Source organism: Dipodomys merriami, unplaced genomic scaffold (assembly GCF_024711535.1).
Source record: "Dipodomys merriami isolate MVZ:Mamm:240054 unplaced genomic scaffold, mDipMer1.0.p SCAF_33, whole genome shotgun sequence".
NCBI classification, from domain to species: Eukaryota; Metazoa; Chordata; class Mammalia; order Rodentia; family Heteromyidae; genus Dipodomys; species Dipodomys merriami.
This window is the reverse complement of record NW_027204826.1, coordinates 14,021,569-14,046,682: the sequence shown is the minus strand read 5'-3', so window position 1 is coordinate 14,046,682 and position 25,114 is coordinate 14,021,569. Positions and strand designations below refer to the sequence as shown.

At 46.9% G+C, this 25,114-nt stretch overlaps 1 protein-coding gene across 2 annotated transcripts in view; it reads left to right on the top strand.

Annotated features, from left to right (window-relative positions):
* Positions 1–548: 548 nt before the first annotated feature.
* Positions 549–25,114, top strand: part of Mctp2 (multiple C2 and transmembrane domain containing 2) — a 133,285-nt gene continuing 108,719 nt past the window's right edge. The window contains exons 1-3 of one of the 2 annotated variants that reach the window (XM_070043178.1): positions 549–657; positions 18,839–19,347; positions 24,706–24,765. In XM_070043178.1, coding sequence (XP_069899279.1) covers positions 18,898–19,347; positions 24,706–24,765 — 510 coding nt within the window. In that variant the 5' untranslated portion in view covers positions 549–657; positions 18,839–18,897. The remainder of the gene's footprint in view (positions 658–18,838; positions 19,348–24,705; positions 24,766–25,114) is intronic. The other variant, XM_070043177.1, reaches the window with a different exon arrangement.

Below are 25,114 nucleotides of genomic sequence, written 5' to 3'. Positions count from 1 at the left end.
TGCAACCTGTGTCTGTCTGTCTGTCTGCCTGTCTGTCTTTTCCTAAGTGAGCTCTTGGGGCAGCTTGGTGGGCACCCATGTCAGTCTCTCCTGTAGAGAGCCAGAGCCAAGGCTCAGTGATGGTGTCTGTCTGTCTGTCTATCGGTGCAGCTTGGACCGGCCGACTAGCTGGGGTGTCTCTGCCCGGGTTCTCTGCCGACTGATCTTTTAGGGATCCAGTGGATGGACGGACGCGATGGCCTCGGAGTGCGCATCCGGGGAGGCGGGTAGAGGAAGGCGCACACCTGGCAGTCACACGCACCCCTGTTGGGTTACTTGGTGTGAGTGTGTGTGTGTATTTTGGCCCCCTCCTCCCCCGGCCCCGCGCCCCCCTCGGCCGCCCAGCCCCGCCGGCTCCGGCTCCCGGTGCGCGCCGGGCTCGGTGGGGAGGCGGCTCCGCGGGCGGTGACGCGCTCGCCTCCGCCTCCTCCCCGCCCCTTCTTTAAGGCGGGGCCCCCAAGTGGGAGCCACCTTGCGGGGTAGCCGGGGAAGTCCGGCCGCCCTGGCGATGTCCTGGCCATCCCGAGCGGCGGCCACCGCAGCGGCAGCACGTCCGGCCCGCGTGCCCCGCGCGCCCCCCGCGCCCGCCGGCCACCGGCGCGCGGCAGCCGGGGACAGGTGAGGGCGGTGCGCCCGGCTCACCTGGCCGCGCGCCCCGGCGCCGGGCGTTCTGCCTGGTGGGATGGGGTTTGGGTGGAGGGGGTGCGGTGGGGTTGAGGGTCCAGGATGTGGGGGTGCGGGGATCGGAGCGGCTGACACCCCCCTCGGAGCCGGCTGGACCGAGTTGCGCGGAGAGCGGAGGCCGGGAGGGCTCGGGTTAGCTCTGGGTTTGGAAGGCTGACGGCCCAGGCTTGCCCCAGGGCCGGCTTCTTCCCGCGGAGAGCCGGGTTCCCGCACCTGGGCACCTGCGCACCTGGGCCGGATCCCATGCGTGCCCCCGGGACAGGGTGGCAGAGTTTCAGATCCCCTTCCCCCGGGGCGCTGACATTTGCTCAGTTACCGAACAGCAGAGAGAGCCTTCGAGCAAGCGTGGTCCCATGAAAGGGGTGTGTGTGTGGAAGGGGGGGGGGTTCTCTGGTGCCAGAGCTGTGGGAGGTCTGGACGACCCCGGGGCCTGCAGGATGTTGATTGAACTGGCTTTGCTCTGGCAGGTGGCACACTTACAGGTGCCCAAGGGGTCTTCCCCGGACCCTGTGGTCAGCTACAGTAGTTCAGGGAAACCGATTCTGGTTGCACACCTGTTAAGAGCAGAAGCGAGCACTGTGGAGCGCACAGGTGTTGGTAAGAGAGGCTAGCCACGTCTTCCCTGCAGGTGGGTGCTTAGAAGAGACTCCGGAGTCTATTTACTCACCCGACCCAAGTCTCTTAAAGGCACAGAAAATGCCATTTGCACAGCGGTCATTCGCCAGCCTGCTTATCCACAGCGACAGGAAAAATCAAAAGCCATCCTTAAGATCAAAGTTCTTCAGAATCTGCTATGGATGATCAAAGTAGATTTCTATACCCTCAGGAAAATGTCTCAGTGAAACCTGTTATTTTTCACAAAGGGGGTGGGGGGAGAAAGGTGCTTAAACCCATTAACGGACTGGGAGAGTAAGCTTAGTGGTTAGTTTGCTTAACTTGACACTGGCCTGGGTTTTAGTCCCCTTTTCCCTTAAAGAAAAAATAACAAAAAGCCCAAATCAAGTCAACTTCTGTGCTCGGCATCTTGTCTTGGGGTGTAGAATAAACACAGTAGATAGTACTCATCTGTTTAGATGAGAAACGGAGGCAGAAAGCAATCTGGTAGTTGCTAGTCAATGACGGATCATTGAGTTGGACAAAATGACTAGAAACTAGAACTCAATTTTATATTCATAGAATCTACTTGCAGGGGTTCAAGAAGTCTGTCATGAATAATGCGTACTTTTTTTTAAAAAATTAAACTTAGGTGGTAAAACTGAAACCTAGCTGGAAAAGCAGATGAACAGCTGTTTTTAATTAAAGGCCTATAATGTACCTTAACCTATTTTAAGGGCCTACTGTATCCAAGTGGAACCAATGAAGAAAACTTTATATACCTTTATAGGAAGTTGTGTGTGTGTGTGTGTGTTCAGGAAGAGCTAGTGTTTGTATTATTCGTGTGCTTTCTCATATTCTGCTTTGACTTCTTCCCATAGCTGTGAGTGAAAAGAGACCATGATTGTTACTTAGAAAGGACTGTGTTAGTGTATTCGTCCATAGTCTTACAGAAATCTACCTAACTTGGAAAGATGACATCTGCTTTTCCTTTAAATCTGTTTCAAGAGAGGCAAAGGCCAGGGGGGCAGAATTGGCAACAATCCTAGAGCGACTAATGTGACTTTTGAATAAATGATTCCCTAACCACTCAACGAACAATTTCTTAAAAGCACATGCAAATTAGATTCCCCCATCCAAATGATGATAAGCTATGGAATAAGAGTTCCTAGCACTTAGAATTTTAAAATGATAGTTCTTATCATGGAGAATGAGTAGCTTCCTTACACACACACACACACACACACACACACACACACACACGAAAAACCCCTTTCCTAGTAACTGCACACAAAACCAGAAAGCTTTTCTCTCATGTCCTAAGTTAACTGTTAAGGACTTGTACTTGTGTAGAAAGGATTAAGATGTTTTTCCTGAATCATGCTTGACATGATTATTTTCCCCTCTCCCTCTTCATTTGGCAGTGACCCCGGTAAGATGTCATCAACCCTTTATCACCATTTTACAAGCATCTAAAAGAGCCTCTGGAGGAGGTGCTTCTACACGTGGGCTTGACTTGGTTCAAATGGTCTAAGGGAAGTAGAGTGACCATGCATGATACATTGAAGACATTTCTAGAAATAAAAACAACACACAGGTCAGAAAAAAAAAACTCCAAAGGTCAAAGCCAAGTGGGTATGGGTATATGAATGTATGGATGAGAAGGTTTTGTGAATTCCGGAAGGCAAAGAATTTGGGGATTAATACAAAACTTGGCATTCCAGCGAGTATTTATTTAAAACAAGGAGATTCTGAAATCTTATTGGGTAATTTACCACCCATATTTACATAGCAAGACTTCCTGTTTTCTCCCTGGCTTTTGCTCTAAGGAAAGTTGGTATCTGCTGGTAGTTTGCCCATGAGGAGCCTAGAACTTGGAAAGACGGACGAGGTGGTTGGTGGAGTGGTGGCTGTTCCTTGTCTGTCCAGGGAGCCTGGAAGGCATCCAATGAAGGGCTCAGATAGGATCTGTGAGACCTACCAGTGATACTGGTTGGTTCCTTAAGGTGGGCTTTGGTCCTTGGGTCTCCTGACTTTGTCAGTCCTCATTGAAGGTATTCTGTGTTTGGAGTATGGAGGAAGGCCAGGTTCTACTTGCTCAGAGCTCTTTGTCTCTTGGAGTTGCTTTCATGGCTTACAAGCATGCACAGAGGTGTCTTGGGGGCTCCTAGATTTGGAAGGGGGGTCCTGGGAAGGGCATGCGGGGTGGGGAGAGGGCCCTGGAAAGCCCCTGGTATTCAGGTCTACCTGCTCTCCTCGTTGGTGTTGATGATGGGCCCCGGTTAGTGTTCCTACAGTGCCCATCCAGACTGCAGTGCCTACAAACCCGGGTCTTGCTCGTTAGAAGTGTGTGCACCCCAGCCCGCCCCCCCTTCCTTCCTTCCTTCCTTCCTTCCTTCCTTCCTTCCTTCCTTCCTTCCTTCCTTCTTTCTTTCCTTCCTCTCTCCTTTCTTCCTCCCTCCCTCCCTCCCTCCTTTCCTTCCTTCCTTCCTTCCTCCCTCCTTTCCTTTCTTCCTTCCTTCCTTGGTCTATCTGTCATTTTGAGGAGGAAAGTTTTATTTTTGCTCACAATTACAGAGGATTCAGTCAGTGACTCCATTGTTGTCAAGTCTGTGTCAAGGTAGAGAATGTTAGCTTGAAGGATGTGGCCAGAGAAAGCTTCCTCACAGTAGCCAGGAAGTTAGAGAAGCCAAACAGGAAAGGGAGGGGCCAGGGACAAGATGTATCCCTTAAAGGCATACCCCTATTGCTCTACTTTCTCCAACTAGGCCCTACCTCTTTTTTGTTTTTAATTCAAAATATTCTAAAAATTGTTATTATACAGGTGATGCACAGGGGTCACAGTGACACGGGTCAGGTCAAGAGTGCATTTCTTTTCAGGCAATGTCACCCTCCCCTTGCTCTCTGCCAGTCTTTCCATCCTGTCCCCGCCCACTAGTCGTACAGCTCTTTTTCAACACAGTGTCTAGTGAGCACCACGGCTGTATCCTGTTGTCCCTCCATTTCTGGGTGTCCCCCCTTGACTCTCAAAGACAGATAAACACCCTGGGATGGAAAGGGAAAACAAAACAAAAACCATCTCTTAGTTCCATTGCCTGAAGTTCATTTTCACAAGATGTGCTCGAAGGCCAGTTTCCTGGGTTAGAAAGAACGTTGCATTCCTTCAGGAGCGAATGCCTGGCAGGATTGTGGAGCATGGCGCTGTCTCTCCCTGTAACCATACGGGCTCACATGATTTTTGTGAACGGTTCTTACTTTGTTGGTCGAGCAAACTCCGGAACTACCTAGCTCCTCCTCTCCGGCCTGTGCTTTCCCATGTAAGTAACGTCTGCTTTCTTCCTTGTCTTCCCTTGCGTCTGCCTCTCGGGGACTTCCTTTTCACCTGCCGGAGGGCTGGCTTGCAGTTCTGTCAGAGGACTCCTTGGGCAGGTGTTGTCTTCAGACTTTTGGGCCGGTCTGAACATGTCACATTTCTCTGACGTTCCTTTCATTCCCGTCAGTCCTAGGTCTGCTGGCAGAGGGACACGGGGCTTTAAGGAGGAATAAGAAAGAAGGGCCTCAGCAAGTTTTAGTAAGTATTTAATGAGACACAGCAGGGCAGAGAACACACAGGTGGAGAATTGTCTTCAGCAGCAACTTCTTATGTGAAAAAAACCAACAAAACCCATTTCAGCAGGTGGTTGTGGGCCATCTTTAACGTCTAGCTTGTGTCAATCAACAGGACACAAATGCAGGGCACTGTATCACTCACGGATTAGTTTTAATCTAAGTCACTATTTCTTTTTTTGTCAGTTATGGGTGCTTGAACTCAGTGCCTGGGCACTGTCTCCCTAAGCTCTTTTGCTCAAGACCGTTGCTCTACCATTTTGAGCCACAGCGCCACTTCTAGTTTTTCTGGTGGTTAACTGGAGATAGAGTCTCATGGATTTTCCTGCCTGGGCTGGTTTTGAACTGCAGTCCTCAGATCTCAGCCTCCTGAGTGGCTAGGATTGCAGGTAGGAGCCGCCAGTGCCCAGCTTCCCATCCACCCCCCTTTTAAAAAATAGATTCTTTTCCTCTTTCATTTAGTGAAAGAAGTCACTTGCTTTCTTTAGGGTGCAGGTCACACAGATTAAGCTGCTGTGCGATGCGCCCCTGTTGTTGAAGCCTCGTAGCATCTTGTTAGTCATTCCAGTCCTGGCAGCTTCACCAGATAGCCGTCATCCCATCTTACCCAGGGCCACACCCGATGTCAGAGAAACCAGGAAATGAATGGCGTGAAGTCACCCAGTAGGTTGGCAGGCCAGACTATACCTGCTTTACCTCCCCCACTTATTCTACTTCAAGTCGTTTATGTTCCATTCATTCTCCTGTCTTGCACAAGTCCCACAAGACTTGGGGGTCTCAAAGACTCAGGCCAAGCCATGCTGTACCCTCCTTCTGCCTGCTAGGTTTGTAAATGCTCCCAGGCTCAATGTAGAAGCGAACCTAGAGAAAATACTAAAATACCACAAAGATAGAGCCCTGGACTTTGGGATCCTGCTTACTGTCACATAGAGATGGACTGGTGGCCTGGAATCATTGATCCATTTATACACATATTATCTCACATATATATGATCTATGTATATATGTATGTGTATATATGTGTGTGTGAATATAACTGTATATCTCATCATGTCTTATTTATATCTATTTGTGTCTGCCTCTCTATTCCCCCCCTCTTCTTTTTCTCCTACCACTTTCAAACAGCTCACTGTTAGTTGGAGGTGAGTGCGTGAAGCACAGGGGCCTAGTGGAGGAAGTGGGCAGTCAGCTTGCATTTAATACCATCCATCCTCCAGCGTTCACGTGAGGACAAGCTCACTGTGATTTATGTCATTAAGCCATGGAAGCTTCTGAACCTAAACAGGTGTTGACCTTTTAAAATCCAGAGAAAATTCTTATGGTGTTATTGATTAGATCTGGGTGTGTTTTATTTATTGTTTGTTTGTTTGTTTGTCGTCCTTGATGGGTCCATTAAGCATTTGTGTGTATCCACCACCCGCTGTCTATCCAGACACACGGAATCCGGTGCGGCTGGTGTTCTAGTTTGTGGAGTCCCTGAAGCCGCTCCTAGCCTCAGGAGAGCTTCAAAGACATCTCTGGGGAGTCTTCCTGAGCTTCCACAGATGGCGGATCTGGGATTTCTCCAGGAACACGTCAGCAGATGCTGAAGTTGAAGGCAGGGTTAGTTTAAGAGGAGATAACTGAGGCTTCCAGCTTCTTCTGGCCTTTGGGTCCCATGCACCTTACCATGGGTCTTTGAGAAACATTGTCATCAGTGTTATTTATTCATTTATTTATTTTGTGCCAGTACTGGAACTTGCACTCAGGACCAGGGCACTGTCCCTTAGCTTATTATTATTATTATTATTTTTTTGCTGGCTAATTGGAGATAAGAGCCTCCTGGACTTTCCTGCCTGGGCTGGCTTCAAACCTCTATCCTCAGACCTCTGTCTCCCGAGTGGTTGGGATGAAGGGCGTGAGCCAGGGATACTTGGCTTGTCAGTTTTATTTATTTCATTCCAGCAGGAAGCCAAGTCATTTAGGATGCGTGGCGATTAATAACTGTTTCTGGTTAAGCTATGAGTACCAACTTGGTTAAAGCATTCTGGATGCATTGTTTGTGAAATTGTGTAGTTTCTGTGGTTGGTAGTGACAAACTGAATTTGGTCGGCCACAAAGCTAGGCTCTGACTTGCCAAGTGCCTTTTGGTTGTTAGTGAGTTCTGACTTAGTGCTAAACAAGCACTTGGCTTTATTGTTGCTCTTTCAGTCATATGAGAAAGTGGAGCCCGAAAAAGAGTCCAATGCGGCCTCCCTTTCCTGTGAATGCATATATTTATACTGTGGGCTGATATAAGAATAGATTTTTTTGCTTGGAGAAATGAACACTGAGAGACTTATTAGCTCTCTTTATGGAGCCAGTCTAGTCCAGACTGAGCCACAGTGTATAGTAATAATCATTTCTCACACATCCCTTTAAAAATGGCACCGGGGTTCATTGGATGGGGGAGATGATAGGCCTATTTTGTAGTCTTTAAAATGCCATTTAAAAAAAAGCCACAAACCATATGGGGGTAGTAAAAGGAAAAAAAACACTTGGAATTTATTTAACATTTTGAAAAAGTCTTTGGCACTTACTGTCTGATTTTTATCAACTTCTCTGAAGTCAGGGGACCTTGTACTGCTCTGGTGATTGAGATGCTTCAAGCAGACAAAAGTTTCCAGGTTTTCTTCTTCTTTTTTTCTTCTCTCTCTTAGTTCTCCAGTTTTCCAAAAGCCCTGTCTACTGAGGTAGGCCCCGGGCAAGACCACGGGAGAAACGTCCATCTAGGAAGTCATCACCAGCTAGAATCTGGGGAGAGTGTTAATTTGGGATTCAGATAAAAATCATGTCTGCCATCTGGAGGACTTCAATGTCTCTCCAACTCAATCTTCTCACGGGGAGAAGGGAGAGGAGAATGCTTAGCTCAGGTGTTGTGAAGGTAGAGTAGTGATGTAGACCAAGGGCCTTGACAAGCCCCAGGTCCTTCATGAATTCTTTTTCTTCTCAAGAAAGACTTCGTGAATCCTGGGTAGGCAGTAAACTTAGGCGCTTACCTGAATAGACCCAGATGATTGTTTCATATTCACAGCATTTTTAGTTCACTGAGAAAGGTTTGTTCGGGTGTTTCTGACTAGTTCCCAAACCACTTCTTCGCTGGGCCTGTAGAAGATTGACTGGCAAATTTATGGGATGAAAAGGATGACAATCGGGAAAGTTCCTTGGGGAATTATCAGTTTCTGCTCTGAGATGCCAGGGCCTCTTCCCCGAGCTGACACGAATTATTGATGGAAACCGAGGTGAGGAAAGATCGATAGAGACCATTTTAGGAGGTGGATGGCTTTGTAATATTGATAACGGGCTTCTTTACCTTTTCATTTGAGAGCTGCTATGATCCTGTGGAACACATAATGCCATTATAATGCTCCTAATGAGGGCTAGCTATGGTCTCAGGTGCTCAGTAGGCCCTGTGTGTATTTTCATTCAGAATGTCACATGATTTTTTTTTTTTTTGGCAAATATCCCTTTAATTCGAATCTCTGACAGGCTTAGAACTATATTTTTCTGTAAACTATGTTTCACACCAGTGTAGGAAAGAGTCACTAATACGTGTTTTAGAAAACCTTGAAGAGAAGACTTTGTGTAATCAGGGTAATTTTAGCCAGCTTTATTATGTTGATGAGGACTTGGGAAACTCAGGGCTATGGTACTTGCCTGTGGTCACAAGAGATTATTTATCATCTCTAAATTATGTACTCATTTGGAAATTTTGCAAATGTATCCAACATTAATTTTCTGGAGGTAGGTAATTATTTCATACATGGCTAAAATCGAGCTCAACACAACTCAGCCATATGAAGGTGAAGAAAGCACAGATTTAATCTTCTGATAGTTGTGGACATATATGAATAAATGATTTTAAACTGTGTACTTTTCCCCATGAGAATAATTGTTAATTTGCCACTGACAGCCTTAAATGATTAATGACCATTTATTTAGAAAAGAATGAACTTACAAGAGGAAATTTTTGAATTTTCATTTTGCTAGTAATGGAAACATTGTTATTATATCATTCTGAACCTTGAAGTCTTTAGATGTATTTCATCAGCACTCATAAAAAACGGTGAACTATATTTGGGGAAATAAGTCAATAAATGTGACACTGGGCTCTTAGCAAAGGCAGGAATGATAAAAATCAGAAATTTTTAGAAGTTTTCTATTGGTAGATCATGCAATGTTCCTCGTATGTGTGTGTGCGTATGTGCGTGTGTGCGTGTGTGTGTGCGCGTGTGCATGTGTGTGTGTGTGTGTGTGTATGTGTGTGTGCCAGGCACATTGTGTCTACATGCATGCCAGTACCAAGACTTGAACTCAAGTCCTGGGTGTTATCTCTTAGATTTTTCATTCAAAGCTATCACTCTACTGCTTGAATCCCACGTCTACTTCTGGCTTTTTGCTAGTTAGCTGGAGATAAGAGTCGCAAGAACTTTCCTGACTATGCTGCCTTTGAACCTTGGTCCTCAGATCTCAGCCCTCTGAGTAGTTAGGATTATAGATAGATAGATAGATTATAGATATTATAGATAGATTATAGCCATCAGCTCCTGGCCATCTCCCTCTTTTATAAATATTGGTAGATTCAATCACACAGTTAATGTTACTAATTGATTTTATGCCTACACATTAATTTTCCTTGTGGAAAGATCAGCCTAGTTAGGGCAGAAATGACTCTAGCATATCTTTTTTCTTTTTTTTTGGTTCTGGTCCTAGGCTTGAACTCAGGGCCTGGGTACTGTCCCTGAGCTTTTTTTGCTCAGGGTTAGCAATCTACTATTTAGGACACATCTCCACATTGGGCTTTTAAATAAGAGTCTCATGGACTTTCCTGCTGGGGGCTGCCTTTGAACCTTAATCCTGAGATCTCAGTCTCATGAGTAACTAAGATTAGAGGCGTTAACCACCAGTGCCAGTGCTCTGGCTGATTTTAAGCATATCTTTAAGGGAAGTTTTCTAAGTCTCAGACTTGATCAGCCTGGTGTTCTGGAGATCTTAGCAGGAAGAAGTTGGAGGGCTTGATATAATTTCTATTATGAAATCCAGAGAGAAGACTTTCCTGTACCATAGAGGCCTTTGCCCTCAGTAGCTATTTGGACATAATGGCCACATAGCCATGGGATGTATTTAAATACTAAAAATAACCCAGGAGGTGGTGGCTCACACCTGTAATCCCAGCTACTCAGGAGGCTGAGATCTCCAGGTCTGGGTCCAAGCCAGCCTGAGAGGAAAAATAAAGGTCTCTAGTGAACCAGAAATGGAGGCGTGGCTCAAGGGAGAAAGCCCCAGCCTAGGGTGGGAAAAGCCTCGTGAGCTCTAGGCCCCACGACCCACCCCTGTACAGACTAAAAACAAACCAACAAAAAGGGATTAAGATCATTTTATTTGTACTTCTTAAGTAAAGATAAATTCCATTTAGATGAAAATCTCCAATTCCCTTTCCTGCTCTTGTCTAGGGAAGGGATTTCTGGCTGTTTGGTGAAAGGTCACAGAGGAAGGGGAGGGTCGCACGGTTGGCTTTGAGGAGGGGCTGGGGGAAGCTGGAGTCCGGGTAGTGCTGGGTGCTGTGGGTGATGGTGTTGGCTGGTGGTGGATGTTAACATGCAGGGGGAATGTAGTGGAGTCAGAAGTTGATAGAAGACTGTCTCTTAAAGAAGGCACTGGAACAATGGCAGGCTCTCACATTCTTCGACAACTATGGATGATCTTAGGGAAATGTTCTCTGCTGAGCTTGATGCCTTCCTTGACCATCTTACTGTACGAAAAGTTTTTTTTTTTTTTAGTTAGAAATGGCTTTTCTTTTATCTTTTTCTTTGTTGGTGTGGGGCCTGAACTCTGGGCCTGGGCGCTGTCCCTCAGCTCTTCAGCTCAAGGCTAGCCCTCTACCACTTGAGCCACAGCGCCACTTCCAGCTCTTTCTGCTTATGTGGTGCTGAGGAATCAAACCCAGGGCCTCATGCATGCAAGGCAAGCACTCTACCACTGAGCCACCTTCCCAGCCCAAGATAGCTTTTATTTTCTAAACTGTCTCCTGGAGAGACTTTTATATTGTTATACCACTTTGTCATTCTGCCAATACACCCAGTTCGGGGGAAAAACTCTGTCTTATTTCACACCCTACACACCTTTCTTGTCTCAGTAAATTTAACTTTTATTGCTGATTGCTTAGCTTTGTCCTTAAGCTAGCTGTCTACACAATGGGGCCACTCTCACCGAGCAATGAGAGTCTGAGTAAATATGTGCCGATGTTATATGGTGTTGCCTAGCTTGCAGGGCTGTTAGGATGTCACCTGCACGTCAGGGGGCGGGCCTTCTTTGCCATTGGTCTCTCTTCTCTGAGTGTCAGTCTGGGAGAAGGAACTTTTCTTCTTCTTCTTTTTCTTTTTTTTTGGACTGTAGTAAGGTTTGAAACCCTTCTCCCCCTAACTCCCCGAGTTTGAACATGCTTGGCTTACTTGCTTGGCTAGCGTTGTACCACTTGAGTCATGTCTCCAGTCCAGCATTTTTTTTTCTTTTTTCGCTGGCTCATTGGTGGTAGAATCTTGCAGACTTTTCTGCCTGGGCTGGCTTTAAATGGAGATCCTGGAGTCTCAGCCTTCTGACTAGCCAGGATTACAGGAGTGAATACCTAGGGAATGTTGAACATGAAATCTGTTTAGAAGGAAGAACTTTCTAGAGTGTATGCTAGAGTAAATGGAATTCCACCTTACCTCTTACATTTGGAATCTGTAATAGTTTAACAATGACCTGTTAACATTACAAAGAAAAGTTGTTCTGTACTTTTGAAAATACCACAGTTAATGTGTGTGTATGTATGTGTGTGCGTATATATATATATATATATATATATACACACACATACATACATATATTTATATGTATGTATATGTTCCTTTTTCTTCATGTGGGCCTTGCATTATGCTCCAATTTCATGAGTGTCCTCATTGCTTATCAAAATGCCACAGCTCAATGAAGGCTTTGGCTAACTCGGGCTTTCCATTCTCACTTGATAGAGAATGGGCTGATTGGATGTTGTGCAGTATGGATTTCTGCTCTGATGAGTGGTAGTCTCTTAAAAAGAAGACACCTGTCTTTTTATATCCCGTCCCCCCCCCCCCCCCCCCCCCCCCCGCCTCAAGTCAAGATGGCCTGGGTCTGCTGGAAGGCAAACTGCACTGACTTTGAAAATCAAATTTCACAAAGGGGCTGGGGGCTGGGGGCTGGGGGCAGCGGGGAGTCAACACAGCAAGAGGTAGTTTGCAAATGTTAGGGTAAACTGTAGACGGGTGAGGTCCTTCTCCAAATGAATGTTTAATGCATTTCCCCCGGAGACAAAACAACCTTCCACAGAGGTGAGAGCACTCTTTCCTGAACACTTTATTTGAATCACACTCCTATTCCCTCCCCTTCCTTTTAAAATAAGCATTATGTCTATTTTTGGGTGCGGGTGTCCTGGTTTGTGTTTTGCCGGTTACCTGATCCTTCTTGGGGAAAGAAGGGGCAGAGTTCTGAAAATAGTCATAGCCTAAAGGGTGAAACTCATTCTTCTTGTTTTTTTTTCCCCTTTTTTTTTAAACTTCAGTACTATTTGGTTGTTTCTTTTTGTTTTGCATTTTTCAATAGATTAAAAGGTTGAATTGTTCAAGTCCTCTGAAGATTCTCTCTGCTATTCCTTTGATCTTCCTTCCTTCTGGACACACCCGATATAAGTGTACATATGTACTTATAAATTATGTACGTGATCTGATGGGTACATATATTATTAAACAGAGATGAAAATAGAAATGGAGAGGACACGTTACAATGTGTCAGAAGGGAAGTTCTAGCATTTTCTTCCCGTGCATCCCCTTTGGCTATTCTAGATCTTCTCCTGTGGGGAGCCCCCAGCCCCCAGTTTAGCACAGGTAATGGGGTTTATAGGACATGGATTTATTTTGTTTTTATTTTATGAGCCCTGTCCCTGAGCCTCTTGTGCTCAAGGTGAGCACTCTACCATGTTGAGCCACAGTTCCACTTCTGGTTTCTCTGTGGTTAACAGGAGAGAAGAGTCACATGGGGACTTTTCTGCCCAGACTGACTTTGAATCATGATCCTCAGATCTCAGCCTCCTGAGTAGCTAGGATTACACGTGTGAGACATCCGTGCCTAGCCAGGACCTGAATATAAAAACATCATTAAGGGCTGGGAAGGTGGCTCAGTGGTAGAGCGCTTGCCTTGCATGCATGAGGCCCTGGGTTCGATTCCTCAGCACCACATAAGCAAAAAGAAAAAAATCCGGAAGTGGCGCTGTGGCTCAAGTGGTAGAGCACTAGCCTTGAGCTGAAGAGCTGAGGGACAGCGCCCAGGCCCAGAGTTCAGGCCCCATGACCGTACCCCCCCAAAAAAAAAATCATTAAAAGATTCTCTCTAAGGAGGCTGGGAGGAGAGTAGGCCTATCAGGAGTCTATTGAAGTCTCATCCTCTCCCTTTGGAGGTAAGGGGTCCAGCACAGTGCCTGGAGGGGGTGGGGGGGTGGTCAGGGGGGTTGGTGGTGGTCAGGAAGCGGAGGTTGGTACTCTGTCTCTTTGCACTATTGTTTTATTTCTGCAGCAGTTACATCTGGTCCAGAAACCTCTGACCCACAAATTCAATATTCAAAACCTTCTAAAAAAGAAAAGTATTTTATCTTCTTCTTTGTGAGCAAATTCCGATCTGACTTCTTTGATAGCTGTTTATGAGGTATGTATCTCATTTAGTTGGAATCTTGTGTTTGATGCTGGCTTGCTATGTATAGCATGCTGCTCTCCAAGAGGATGGAGGCATTGTGTAAGAGGATGCTTCATTCTAAACTCTTAAATTCTCCCTGGGGCTTGAACTCAGGACCTGGCAGCTGTCCCTTTGAGCCACAGCGTCACTTCGGGTTTTCAGGTGGTTAATTGGAGACAGGAATCTCACAGACTTTCCTGTCCCTGCTGGCTTTGAACTGCAATCCTCAGATCTCAGCCTCCTGAGTTAGCTAGGATGACAGGCGTGAGCCACCAGTGCCCGGCTTAACTTCTGAATTTTGAAACACATGTGGCCAATGAAAGGCTGACTTGTGAACTCTTGGAGACTGCCTTTCAGATTCTTGCTCTTAGACGGGTTGAATCTTTTACTGTTCCTCCTCTGTTTGCCTTCTTCATCTGTTTCTTCTACCCACGATCACTTGCTTGATATCTAACATGGCGGTCTTGGTGAGAGGTGGGGGGAAAGAAGAGGTGGGGGCTGGGTGGAGGAAATAGGTAACAAGGGGAAATTTCTGCAAAGATACGCCATGTTCCTGGCTTTCCTCCAGTACCTCCCCTACTTTCTGCTCACTGGAGGCCATGTGGTGAGCAGCCTCCTCATCACATGGTTCCAAGACCATGGCTTTCTGCTTCATCCGGGGCCCAAAGCAATGGATCCAACCAACCGTAGACCGAAGTCTGTGAAGTTGAGAGCTAAAGTTAATCTTCACTCCTTGAAACTGTTTATGCCTTTTCATACTTGTCATAGCAACAAGAACAACAGCAACAACAAAAAATGCTAACATGGTTGATTAGGAAATTGTATGTACTTCAGAACTTTGGGGGAAAAAACATGTTCATTTCTTGTATGTGTTTGTCTATAGCTATTAGACATGTGCTTAAGTAGCTTTGGGAAATTAGCAAATTGATGTTTTATGTTCTTCCTCTGATGATTACTTTTAAGCATGTGGTTCCAGAAATATCACCATACTACACCCTTCTATTCGGGATAATTTAGCTTACTTGGAAAGATTAAAAATAAATTATGGCTGGGCACCGGTGGGTCACGCCTCTCATCCTAGCTACTCAGGAGGCTGAGAGCTGAGGATCATGGTTCAAAGCCAGCCTGGGCTGGAAAGTCTGTGAGACTTTTATCTCCAATTAACCACCAAAAAAAAAACCAAAATAAAACTGGAAGTAGTGCTGTGGCTCAAAGTGGTAGAGTTCTAGCCTTGAGTAAGCCCTGAGTTCAAGCCCCATGACAGACCAAAAAAAAAAAAAATGCTTAAGTATGTTGAAGTCTCAGAAAGCATTTTAGTACTATTAAAGACCTGTAGTCTAATTGTACGGTTATCACTAAATACGCTGCTGTATTATATCCATTGATATTTACAATGTTTGTGAACTGAGCTACATTTGAAAAAGAATGGTTCAAAGATGACTTTTAATCTGCACATCCTGTGTGTATGTGTTTCCATGTTTCTTGGCCTTTGTGTTTTAGCAATTTGCAGTGGGTGCCAGATGTTTTTAGTTGCTGACTGGGCTGTTGCTGGACACAGATTGGCCTGGTTTCATTCATTAAGGTCTGTGTCCTGTGAATGTATTCTTAATTTTAACATTAATTGTGAATGCCAGTCTAACGAATAGTGCCAGATTTAGAGAAATAACCACAGTGTTGATTTCTGCGACACTGTCATAATGGCATTTCTCAAGGCATGTTTCAAAAGGTTTGCATACTGTTACTTAGCATTTGGAGGTCTGTGCAGGTAATTCCTTTCGGATGCAGTGAAAATTCTTACTTCTCCTTGACAGTGGGAAACGGAGTCCTGACTCAAGCCTTTGCGGTTGTAAACTTGTTAACTTAGCAAAAGAGGATGTGGGATGCCTATGGTCAGAATGCCTGTCTAGGAAACGCAACTGTAGTATTGGTTCTTAATTCATGGTATCTCCATCTTCGTGTGTTGTGCAGCTGAGTGTTGCTGCTGACCACTTCCTCTATAAAACTTGGGTTCTTTGGTTTCTCTGTTCGGGGCTCTGTCTGTCATAGGCACCATCACCCTTGTGTTTTTCTCCTCTCTTCTGTCTTCTGAGTTTCCTTCATGCATTTATCCTGCTTGAACTGGCCATGGACTGTCTGAGTTCTTTGACATTCATTCTATGTGTATTTTGCTTGCCTGTCATTGCCATTCCCAGACTTTGAGTTATCATCTCAGTGACAAAATATCTCCAGATCACCTCTCTCTCTGTCTCCATATCTCTGTCTGTCTCTGTCTCTCTCGCTCTCTCTCTGTGTCTTGCCAAGACTGAGTTTATGATATCCTGTTAAAATCTAGACTTCCCAGTGAATGGCTCCAGTTCTCTCTGATTGGGCTGGAACCAGTTCTGACACCTGCGGTCTCATTCTCTTTATGGAGTCCCTCAACTCAACATCATTACAATTACATCATTACAGTCTCTTAATCTGCATCAGCTGTCTTTTACTGACAGAACAAGAAGATGCTAGATCTAAACAAAAGAGCTTCAAATGATTGCTTTACATACATGCATACCCACATATGCCTTAATATTGGATAGAAATGCATGGGTATAATAACTACTGGGATGAAATAATTACATTTCAGATACTTCTAGCAGGGAAAGCCAGGGAGATGTACATAGACCTTGTTCTTTGTTTTTTTTTTTTGGTCGTGAGGCCTGAATTCTGGTACTAGGCGCTGTCCCTCAGCTCTTCAGCTCAAGGCTAGCGCTCTACCACTCAAGCCACAGCGCCACTTCCAGTTTTTTCGGCTTATGTGGTGCTGAGCAATCGAACCCAGGGGCTCATGCATGCAAGGCAAGCACTCTACCAAGAGTCACCTTCCCAGCTCTTGTACATTGTCTCTGAGTTTTTATTTCATGAGGCATATTACCAACACCTGTATGGTTTATATCCTTTAAAAATATGTTTATATAGATTCTGGAGAAAAAGGTTCTGGAGAAAAAGGAACCAGTAAACCTGAGCATCAGGTAAACAACAGATATATAAATAAACATGTAAACATATACAGGGTTATATGCATAGATACATAAACATCTTACCTAAAGTATGTAGGGAAGAATTCCAATGATGAACTCTGTTGAACAACAAACTTAAAACAGTTAAACAAAAATGGATACGAAGAATCTAGGATGTGTGGTGTGCATGTGGGGGGAGGTTAAGGGGAGAGAGGGCAGCAAATGGAGAGAGGAAGGATGGGTAAACATGGCCCTATGTCCTAGGTCAGAGAAAGTTATTACAAAGTAATGTATATGGGGGAAAGAAAAAGAAAACCCAGGGCAGTATATCAGCTCAAAGGCTTTTCACAATTATTTCCAGCAAGAGAAAAAATGAGGAGGTCAGAGATAAGACCCTCAAGCAGCATGGAAGACCACTTGGTTAGCATTTATCCAATGTTTGCAAAACCCCTTAATGGATATGGTCTTGCAGGATTCGGGCTAACGATGCGGTCATAAAACTGGAGAGTTGATGTGGGCAGTGAAGTCTAATAACTGAGGTGGTGCTGAGTGACGTCCAAGCATTGATTTAATGTCTTCAAACACAAGGAGAGAACTGTGGGTGCTGAAGGAAATTACATTTATAATCTCAGAGGGTCAGCATGCACCGAGGACTGGCTGTGGAAAGATTCGCAAGTGACAGTTGATGTTTATAAGATTTTCATCTTATTCCCTTCTGTATTTTTCCTCTACTTTCTTCATAGGATAAAGAGAAATTCCCCAAATCTATGTAGTTTAGGCCTATCCGCTCTGCCTGAATTGCAGATGGAGAAAAATGTTGTTAACCATTATCCTGGAAAGCCTGGGCTGTTCTCAAATTTGAATTTGATAGTTAGATACGAGAAAATGAATCAAGTTTCAGTTTCTCCTAAAGAAAAACTCTGGGTGGGGAGAGGGCACAGTTTGAATCAGAGTTCCTGACTGACTCAAAAGAGCTTTCTCTTACACAATAGGCAGGTGCCATTCTGAAAGCCTCTTCCCTCCTTTGCGGTTCTAGCTCTGGTGTGGTGGTCCTGGTTCTATCAGACACTTGAGGCCCGCAGGTCAAACAATGCGCTGCTTTTCCATTAGCCAATTTCCACAAGTCAGCCGTGGAGGACGTTTGCTGTGAAAATTCCATTTGGCTCCTTGGCATTAGGTGGTTTCCTGTCAAGAAGTTGTCTAGCTGCTGTTAGTAGTTTGGAGAAGGAACACTTATTTTTATTTGTTAAATGAAAGCCGAAGTTGGTCAGGAAGGGGGTGGGCAGAATGAGCTGTTGCTCTTACTGTGGTGTTTTACAAAGCATGGACTACATTTTTGTTGGTCTGGGTGTTTAGTATATTTTTACTTTGTGTGTGTGTGTGCGCGACGATGCACACGCGTGCCAGAATGGGTGCTTGAATTCGGGGCTTGGGCACTGTTCCTGAGCTTTTGTGCTCAAGGCCAGTGCTCTACCACTTGAGCCACAGCTCCATCTCTGGCTTGTCAGTGGTTCGTTGGAGTTAAGAGTCTCACAGACTTTTTTGCCCTGGCTGGCTTTGAACTCTGATCCTCAGATCTCAACCTCCTGGGTAACTAGGATGACAGGCACAATTCACCAGGACCCAGTTCATCCATCTGTCTGTCTGTCTGTCTGTCTGTCTGTCTGTCTGTCTATCTATCTATCTATCTATCTATCTATCTATCTATCTATCTATCTATCATCTATCTATCTATCTATCTATCATCTATCTATCTATCTATCTATCTATCTATCTATCTATCTATCTATCTATCACTTTTAATTGACACATAGTAATTGTGCACATTTATAGGGTACAATGTGACATTTCTAGGCACTCTGCAATCTGTAATGGTTGGGGCCTGGTGACTGGCATTCACACCCTATGTAGTTACTATATCTCTAGCTTATTGTTTCTCAGCTATTTTCAGGGCATAGACAATGAATCGTTGGCAGCTACCCAGGCCCAACCCTGCTGGGATAGGTTTTTAACCTGTCGTGCTTAGGATGACCATCTAAGAACTGATGTCTTCCCCTTAACCGGAGCAGATCTGTTTGAATTCATTCTTACACGTCTGTTGCGGGAAGGAACGCTGGGTGTGTTTCTACCGCACCGACATTTACTCTCGCTCTGGCCCACAGGTGTCCCTGAAGTTCTCCCTGGAGGCTGCCTCTGTGGAGGAGCGGACCCCTGCTTCTCCATGGATCTGGATAAGTCGTCCGTCTGGGACTCCTTAAAACAGAAGACCAGGCCACTGTTACTCAACCTGAGCAAGAAGAAGGAGAAAAAGAACCCCAGCAGACCACTTGACTTGAGAGCCAGGCATCGCCTGGACAGCCGCCTCAGCCTGTCTGTCCCCGACCTCCTGGAGGCCGAGGCCTTAGCCCCCGAAGGCCGGCCGTACGTGGGGCCTCAGTCCTCCTACACCTCGGTGCCCAACAGCCTGTCCACCGCCGGCATCCTGCCCAAGAGCAGCAGCAGCTCCCTGAAGCAATCGGAGGAGGAATTAGACTGGAGCCTGGAGGAAGCCAGTCATCTCCGAGGGGCGGAAACAGACTCGGAGGACATTCACGGGTCTCCCGTGGGGGCCGGGCGCTCCTCTGGCCAGGGTGTATCAGAGCTGGAAGGAAATGCAGCCCGAGAGCCAGAGGTGAGACTCGGGGCTGGCCCCTTCTGGCCGCTGCTGCGTTTTGTTTTGGTGTCTTCTTCTTTCTACCATGTGCATTCGTTGCCCTTGGAGCACACGGCTCGGAGCCTCTTCCTGTGGTTTTCCCGGAAGGGGAGAATGTGGTGTACAAGAAGGGAAATTAATGTAATATTGATTGGATCTAGCATTCCATTCCTTGTACGGTTGACCTCTATGTGTTAGAAAGCTATGACAAGCAACTTTTCTGGGATACTTTAAGGCATTAAGAAACCCCACTGAATGAGCTTTTCTTTTCCCTTCCTCCCTCCATCCCTCTCTCCTCTCTTTCTCCCTTTCTCTCTCCTTCCTTCCTTCCTTCCTTGCTTCCTTCCTTTCTTCCTTTCTTTTTCTGTCTCCTGGCAAAGAAATCAAGAACATAATCTTATCTCTAACTTTTAGGTTAAGTGTGTTCAATGTGTCTCTCCTCTCCCCTCCCCTCCCCTCCCCTCCCCTCCCCTCTCCTCCCCTCCCCTTCCTCCCTCCCTCCCTCCCTCCCTCCGTCCCTCCCTTCCTTCCTTCCTTCCTTCCTTCCTTCCTTCCTTCCTTCCTTCCCTCCCTCCCTCCCTCCCTCCCTCCCTCCCTCCCTTCTTCCTTTCCTTCCTTCTTTCCTACCTTCCCTCACTCCCTCCCTTCCTCTCTCTCTCCCTCCTCCCTTCCTCCCTCCCTCCTCCCTTCCCTCCCTTTCTCCTCCTTTCCCCTCCCTCCTTTCTCTTTCCCCTCCCTCCTTTCTCTTTCCCCTCTCCCTCTCCCTCTCCCTTCCCCCCCCCTCTGTATGAATCCTAGGACCTGATCTCAAGGTCTAGGTGCTGTCTCTGAGATTTTTTTATTTTCTTTTCCTCCTCCTCCTCTTTCTTTCTTTCTTTCTTTCTTTCTTTCTTTCTTTCTTTCTTTCTTTCTTCTTCTCTCTTTCTCTCTCTCTCTTTCTTTCTTCCTTTTTTTCTCTCTCTCTCCTCCTCCTCCTCCTTTTCTTCCTTCTCCTCCTCTTCTTCCTCTTCCTTCCTCCTCCTCCTCCTTTCTCTTCCTCCTCCTTTCTCTTCTTCCTTCTTTCTCTGTGTCCTCCTTTCTTCTTCTTCTTTTTCTCTCCAGGCTAGCACGCCTCTATTTGAGCCACAGCTCCATTTCTGGCTTTTGTTTTGGTGGCTCATTGGAGATAAGTCTCACAGCCCTTCCTGCCTGGGCTGGCTTTGAACTTTGGCCTTAGACCTCAACCTCTTGAGTAGTTAGGATGCCAGGGCAGCCAGGGGTGGCCTCTGCTCCTCTTTCTGAGGAATGTAAGCAGGGGTCTCGCTGGGATGGCGGGATGGTTTAGGTCTTGCTGTGGTGCCTCTGTCTGCATCTGTCCACGTCTGTCCACGTCCGCGTCTGTCCACGTGTGGGCACTCATCTGTGGAGAACTTCCCTTGCATTCCCTGAGGGAAAAAAAGATACGGGGTTTCCTGCCACCGTTCTTCTCACTTGATGTTTCGCTTGGCAGCTGGAGCTGATGTGGGCGAGTTGGGTGATTTAGAGACGCTCCCTGGTGGGACCTTTCCGGAAGGCCTGTGCAGTTCTAGTGACAACCACAGAGCTTCAGTGCGGTGGGCACAGAGCAGAGCTGTGACAGCCTTAGACCCTTAGAGGCCGGGAACCCCCCTCCAGTTTAAGCTGAAAGGAAGGCAGGGAATCCACCTCAGGCTGCGTCACTGGATCTGTTCTTGACCATTTCTATTTGACCTCAAACCTATGCCCCAACTTGGTGGCATCCAGTGGGGGGGGGGGGGGGAGCCGGTGTGGAAGCCACAGCCCGGAGACTCTCACGGGCAGCTTCCTGCCCCCTCCCCCTCCTTCCTCCCATCCCCTCCCAGCCAGCAGCTCCCTCCTGCTGCTGAGGAGCTAGGTCAACCTTCTTGTCCCGCAGGGTTGTTTCATCCCAAGGAGTAGCAGGCCATGGGTGTTCACAAAGTACAGGTGTCATGGTGGACAAGGGCCTGGGGAATGCTGGGTCACAATACTGCTGATAGACCAGAGTGGTCAGGAAAGGTCTCTGCTGAGAAGTCTTTTTTTTATTATATAAAACAAGTACACATTTCTAATCAATCAATCTAGCTAGGCTATGTTCTATCATCTGTCAACTTACCTAATAACTACTATCTATCATCTGTCTATCTTGTCCATCTGTCTATTCCCATCCATCCATGCATCCAGTCTTTCCGTCCATCCCTGTATACACACATACATGTATGTTTTCTGGCCATGCTGGAAATTGAACCCAGGACTTTGCATGTGATAGACAAGCTCTCTGTTCCTGTACTATACCCCAGCCCTGAGAAGATAATCCTTCCAGAAAGCGGCCATGGCTCAGGCCTGTCATCCCAGCTACTCAGGAGGCTGAGATCTGTGGATGGTGGTTGGAAGCCAACCTAGGGCAGTTAAGTCCCTGAGACTCTTTTTTTTTTTTTTTGTCGGTCGTGGGGCTTGAACTCTGGGCCTGGGCGCTGTCCTTCAGCTCTTCAGCTCAAGGCGAGCGCTCTACCACTTGAGCTACAGCACCACTTCTGGTTTTCTGGTGGTTTATTGGAGATAGGAGTCTCACGGTCTTTCCTGCCCGGGCTGGCTTTGAACCACGATTCTCAGATCTCAGCCTCCTGAGTAGCTAGGATTACAGGCGTGAGCCACCAGTGCCCGGCTCCCCTGAGACTCTTATCTCCCATAAACCACCAGAAAACCAGAAGTGGAGCTGGGGCTCAAGTGGTAGAGTGCAAGCCTTGAGGAGTTTGGGGACAATGTCCAGGCCCTGAGTTCAAGCCCAATGACTGACAAAATAAAAGAGAAGAGTGAAGGAGCAGGCTGTGTACACGGAGGCCTCTGCCTAGCCTCCGTGGCCGTGTGATTGGGTTCTTTCCTTCCAGCAGAGCAAGGAAGCTGTGGCTGGAGAGGGGGCCAGGGGGGAAGGAGGGAGCCATGGCAGAGGGCTGAGGGCCCCAAGGGAGCCTGCACGCTGGGCTTTCCCATCCCGCCAGGCAGAGGGGGCCAGGTACGTGGGGGAGGGGAGGGCTGGGAGCCCTGCGGCCCTTCCCCGGCCCACTGGAAGGAGTCAGCGGCTGTCACGGGGCTGGCAACCAGGATGGGGAGGGTGTGGTGCGGGCAGAGGGCCCCGGGTGTGGAAAGCGAGATGTGAAGAAACACACCCAGCCTACTGCCACATAGCCCAGCCTTGTTCACCTTTCACCTGGACGCCATCTTTCAGACAGGGCCGCTCCCCTGGGGTGCCTCACCCGTGTATGGGAATGCTGGCGTCTGTTGGGCATGGAGGTCACGGTAGGTTTGTCCGGTGGCTGTTTGGTGGTCAGCGCGTCATCCTCCGATCCGCTGTGTTTATGCGATCGTTTCCTTAATGCTGTAGGCCCTTGGTGACCCCTGGAGTCTCATGCGTCCATCCTCTCAGAAGCTTAGGCTGGTTTACAGACTTACATAACGAATGTATCCTGGTGGGCTCCCCCCCCCCCCACTGTGCACTTTAATGGCATGGTTTTCCAAGGAAGTCATCTTTTCGGCAACTGCTTATGCCTTGTGTAGCTTCTCGGAGTGCGGGTGTGCATCTTTGGCTGAAGTGTGGAGCACACTGAGACGGCTGGGTCGTTTATCTTTTGGCTTCCTGTGTGTCCTTCGTGGGGAGTTCCTTTGGACAGCCCTGTGGTGGGGGTGGGGGGGGAGGGTGACATTTGTTCAGGATCACACTGGCTGTACACACATGTTTATTCACTCCCGTGTGTGGCTCTCAGAGTTCCTGGTGAAGAGACAAGAGGTCTCCCCCTCCCTCTCCAAATAATCGGTGCCCCATCACCTGCTGGTCTGTAATTTTATTTATTTTCCATTGTGGGAGAGCCATTGCTTAAAGGGAACGAACGGTTCTTTGTTACTGTTGCATACGTTGGGATGGAGTGAAACAAATGAAGCCCATCAAAAAGCTAAATGCCACTTCAGTCAAAGACAGGAGGAGGTGTGTGAGGATCGAGAGTCCCCAGGCCAGCGTGTTTTATAATGCCCGGCTCTGAAGCCTTGTAGATCACTGGCTAAATCATTGCTTATATTGAGATTTATAGGCGTTGAGATCTGAAGTTATTTGTCTTTTTCCCAATGATGTATTTGAAAGGGTTTGCTTAAAAAACACATTAGAATGGATACACAGTGGTTAAAAAAACTTCCCCGGTTTTCTTACATAATGGAATATTACTCAGCTGCTAAAAAGGGGTGATCTAGACAACAGCTTGGATGATTTCAGAGGCGCACACTGAGGGGAAGATGCCAGTCCCAACAGCTGACATACTGTTCAATCGTGTTAACAAGAGGCTGTAGAAAAGATGAAGACCGGAGGTTTCCATGGCTTAGGAATTGGGGAAAGATTTTACCATGGCGCGCACATTCATGTATCGTGTGTGTGTGTGTGTGTGTGTGTGTGTGTGTGTGTGTGTGTGTGTGTGTGTGTGTGTGTGTGTGTGTGTGTGTGTGTGTGTGTGTGTGTGTGTGTGTGTGTGTGTGTGTGTGTGTGTGTGTGTGTGTGTGTGTGTGTGTACATACCTGTACAAGATCAAGGTTATTCAAATCTATGCATTTGGTCAAAACACATGCCACAGTCAGGATGTGGCTCTTGCTTGTAATCCTAGCTACTTGAGAAGAAGAGATGGTGAGGGTTTCTATCCAAGGCTAGCTTGGGCAGAATAAAAAAAAAGAGACCATCTCAATCAACAGAGAGACCCAGTGGTCTGTGCCTGTTAGCTAGTTCCCCAGCAGCCCAACACGGGTGGATTATTTTATACTCGGTATAATAATTATATAGCAAGAGCCCATCTGAAAGATCACCAATAGAAAATCAGCGCTATGATTTGTCCCAGCACAAAAATAAACAAATAAAAACAAAGATAAAAAGCGTGATATGCTCACACACAGACAAACACATCCATTTTTACTGAGTATTAATTTGCCTTACAGTGAGCTTGCAAGCAACATGGCCAGCCATTCTTATGGAGAACATAAAAATAATCACGGAATGCCTAGCATCCTGGCTGACACCTGAGGATTGTGGTTCAAAGCCAGCCTGGGCAGGAAAGTCCATGAGACTCTTATCTCCAATGAACCACCAGAAACCAGAAGTGGCGCTGTGGTTCAAAGTGTAGAGTGCCAGCCTTGAGCTGAAGAGCTCAGGGACAGAGTCCCTGCTTATGTGGTGCGGAGGAATCGAACCCAGGGCCTCATGCATGCGAGGCAAGCACTCTACCACTGAGCCACCTTCCCAGATCCTTCCACTTCCCCTCTCAACAGCCGGCTTTTTGTTTTCCTTTGCAGAAGCTGCGTGGTGGTGGCGATCTCCAGGCTCCTGCGGCATTGCAACCTTCTGAAGAGTCTGTGAGTGTCCTTCCCCAAGCACTAACACCCAGAGCGGGTGCTGTGGACTCTTGCCCTCAGTCCTTTGGATTTCTTTGCCTCTTTTTTATTTTTTATTTTATTTTATTTTTTTGTCGGTCATGGGGCTTGAACTCAGGGCCTGGGCACTGTCCCTGTGCTCTTCAGCTCAAGGCGAGCGCTCTACCACTTGAGCCGCAGCGCCACTTCCAGTTTTCTAGTAGTTCATTGGAGATAAGAGTCTCATGGACTTTTCTACCTTGGGCTGGCTTTGAACCTCGATCTTCAGATCTCAGCCTCCTAAGTAGCTAGGATGACAGGCGTGAGCCACCGGCGCCCGGCTATATTTATT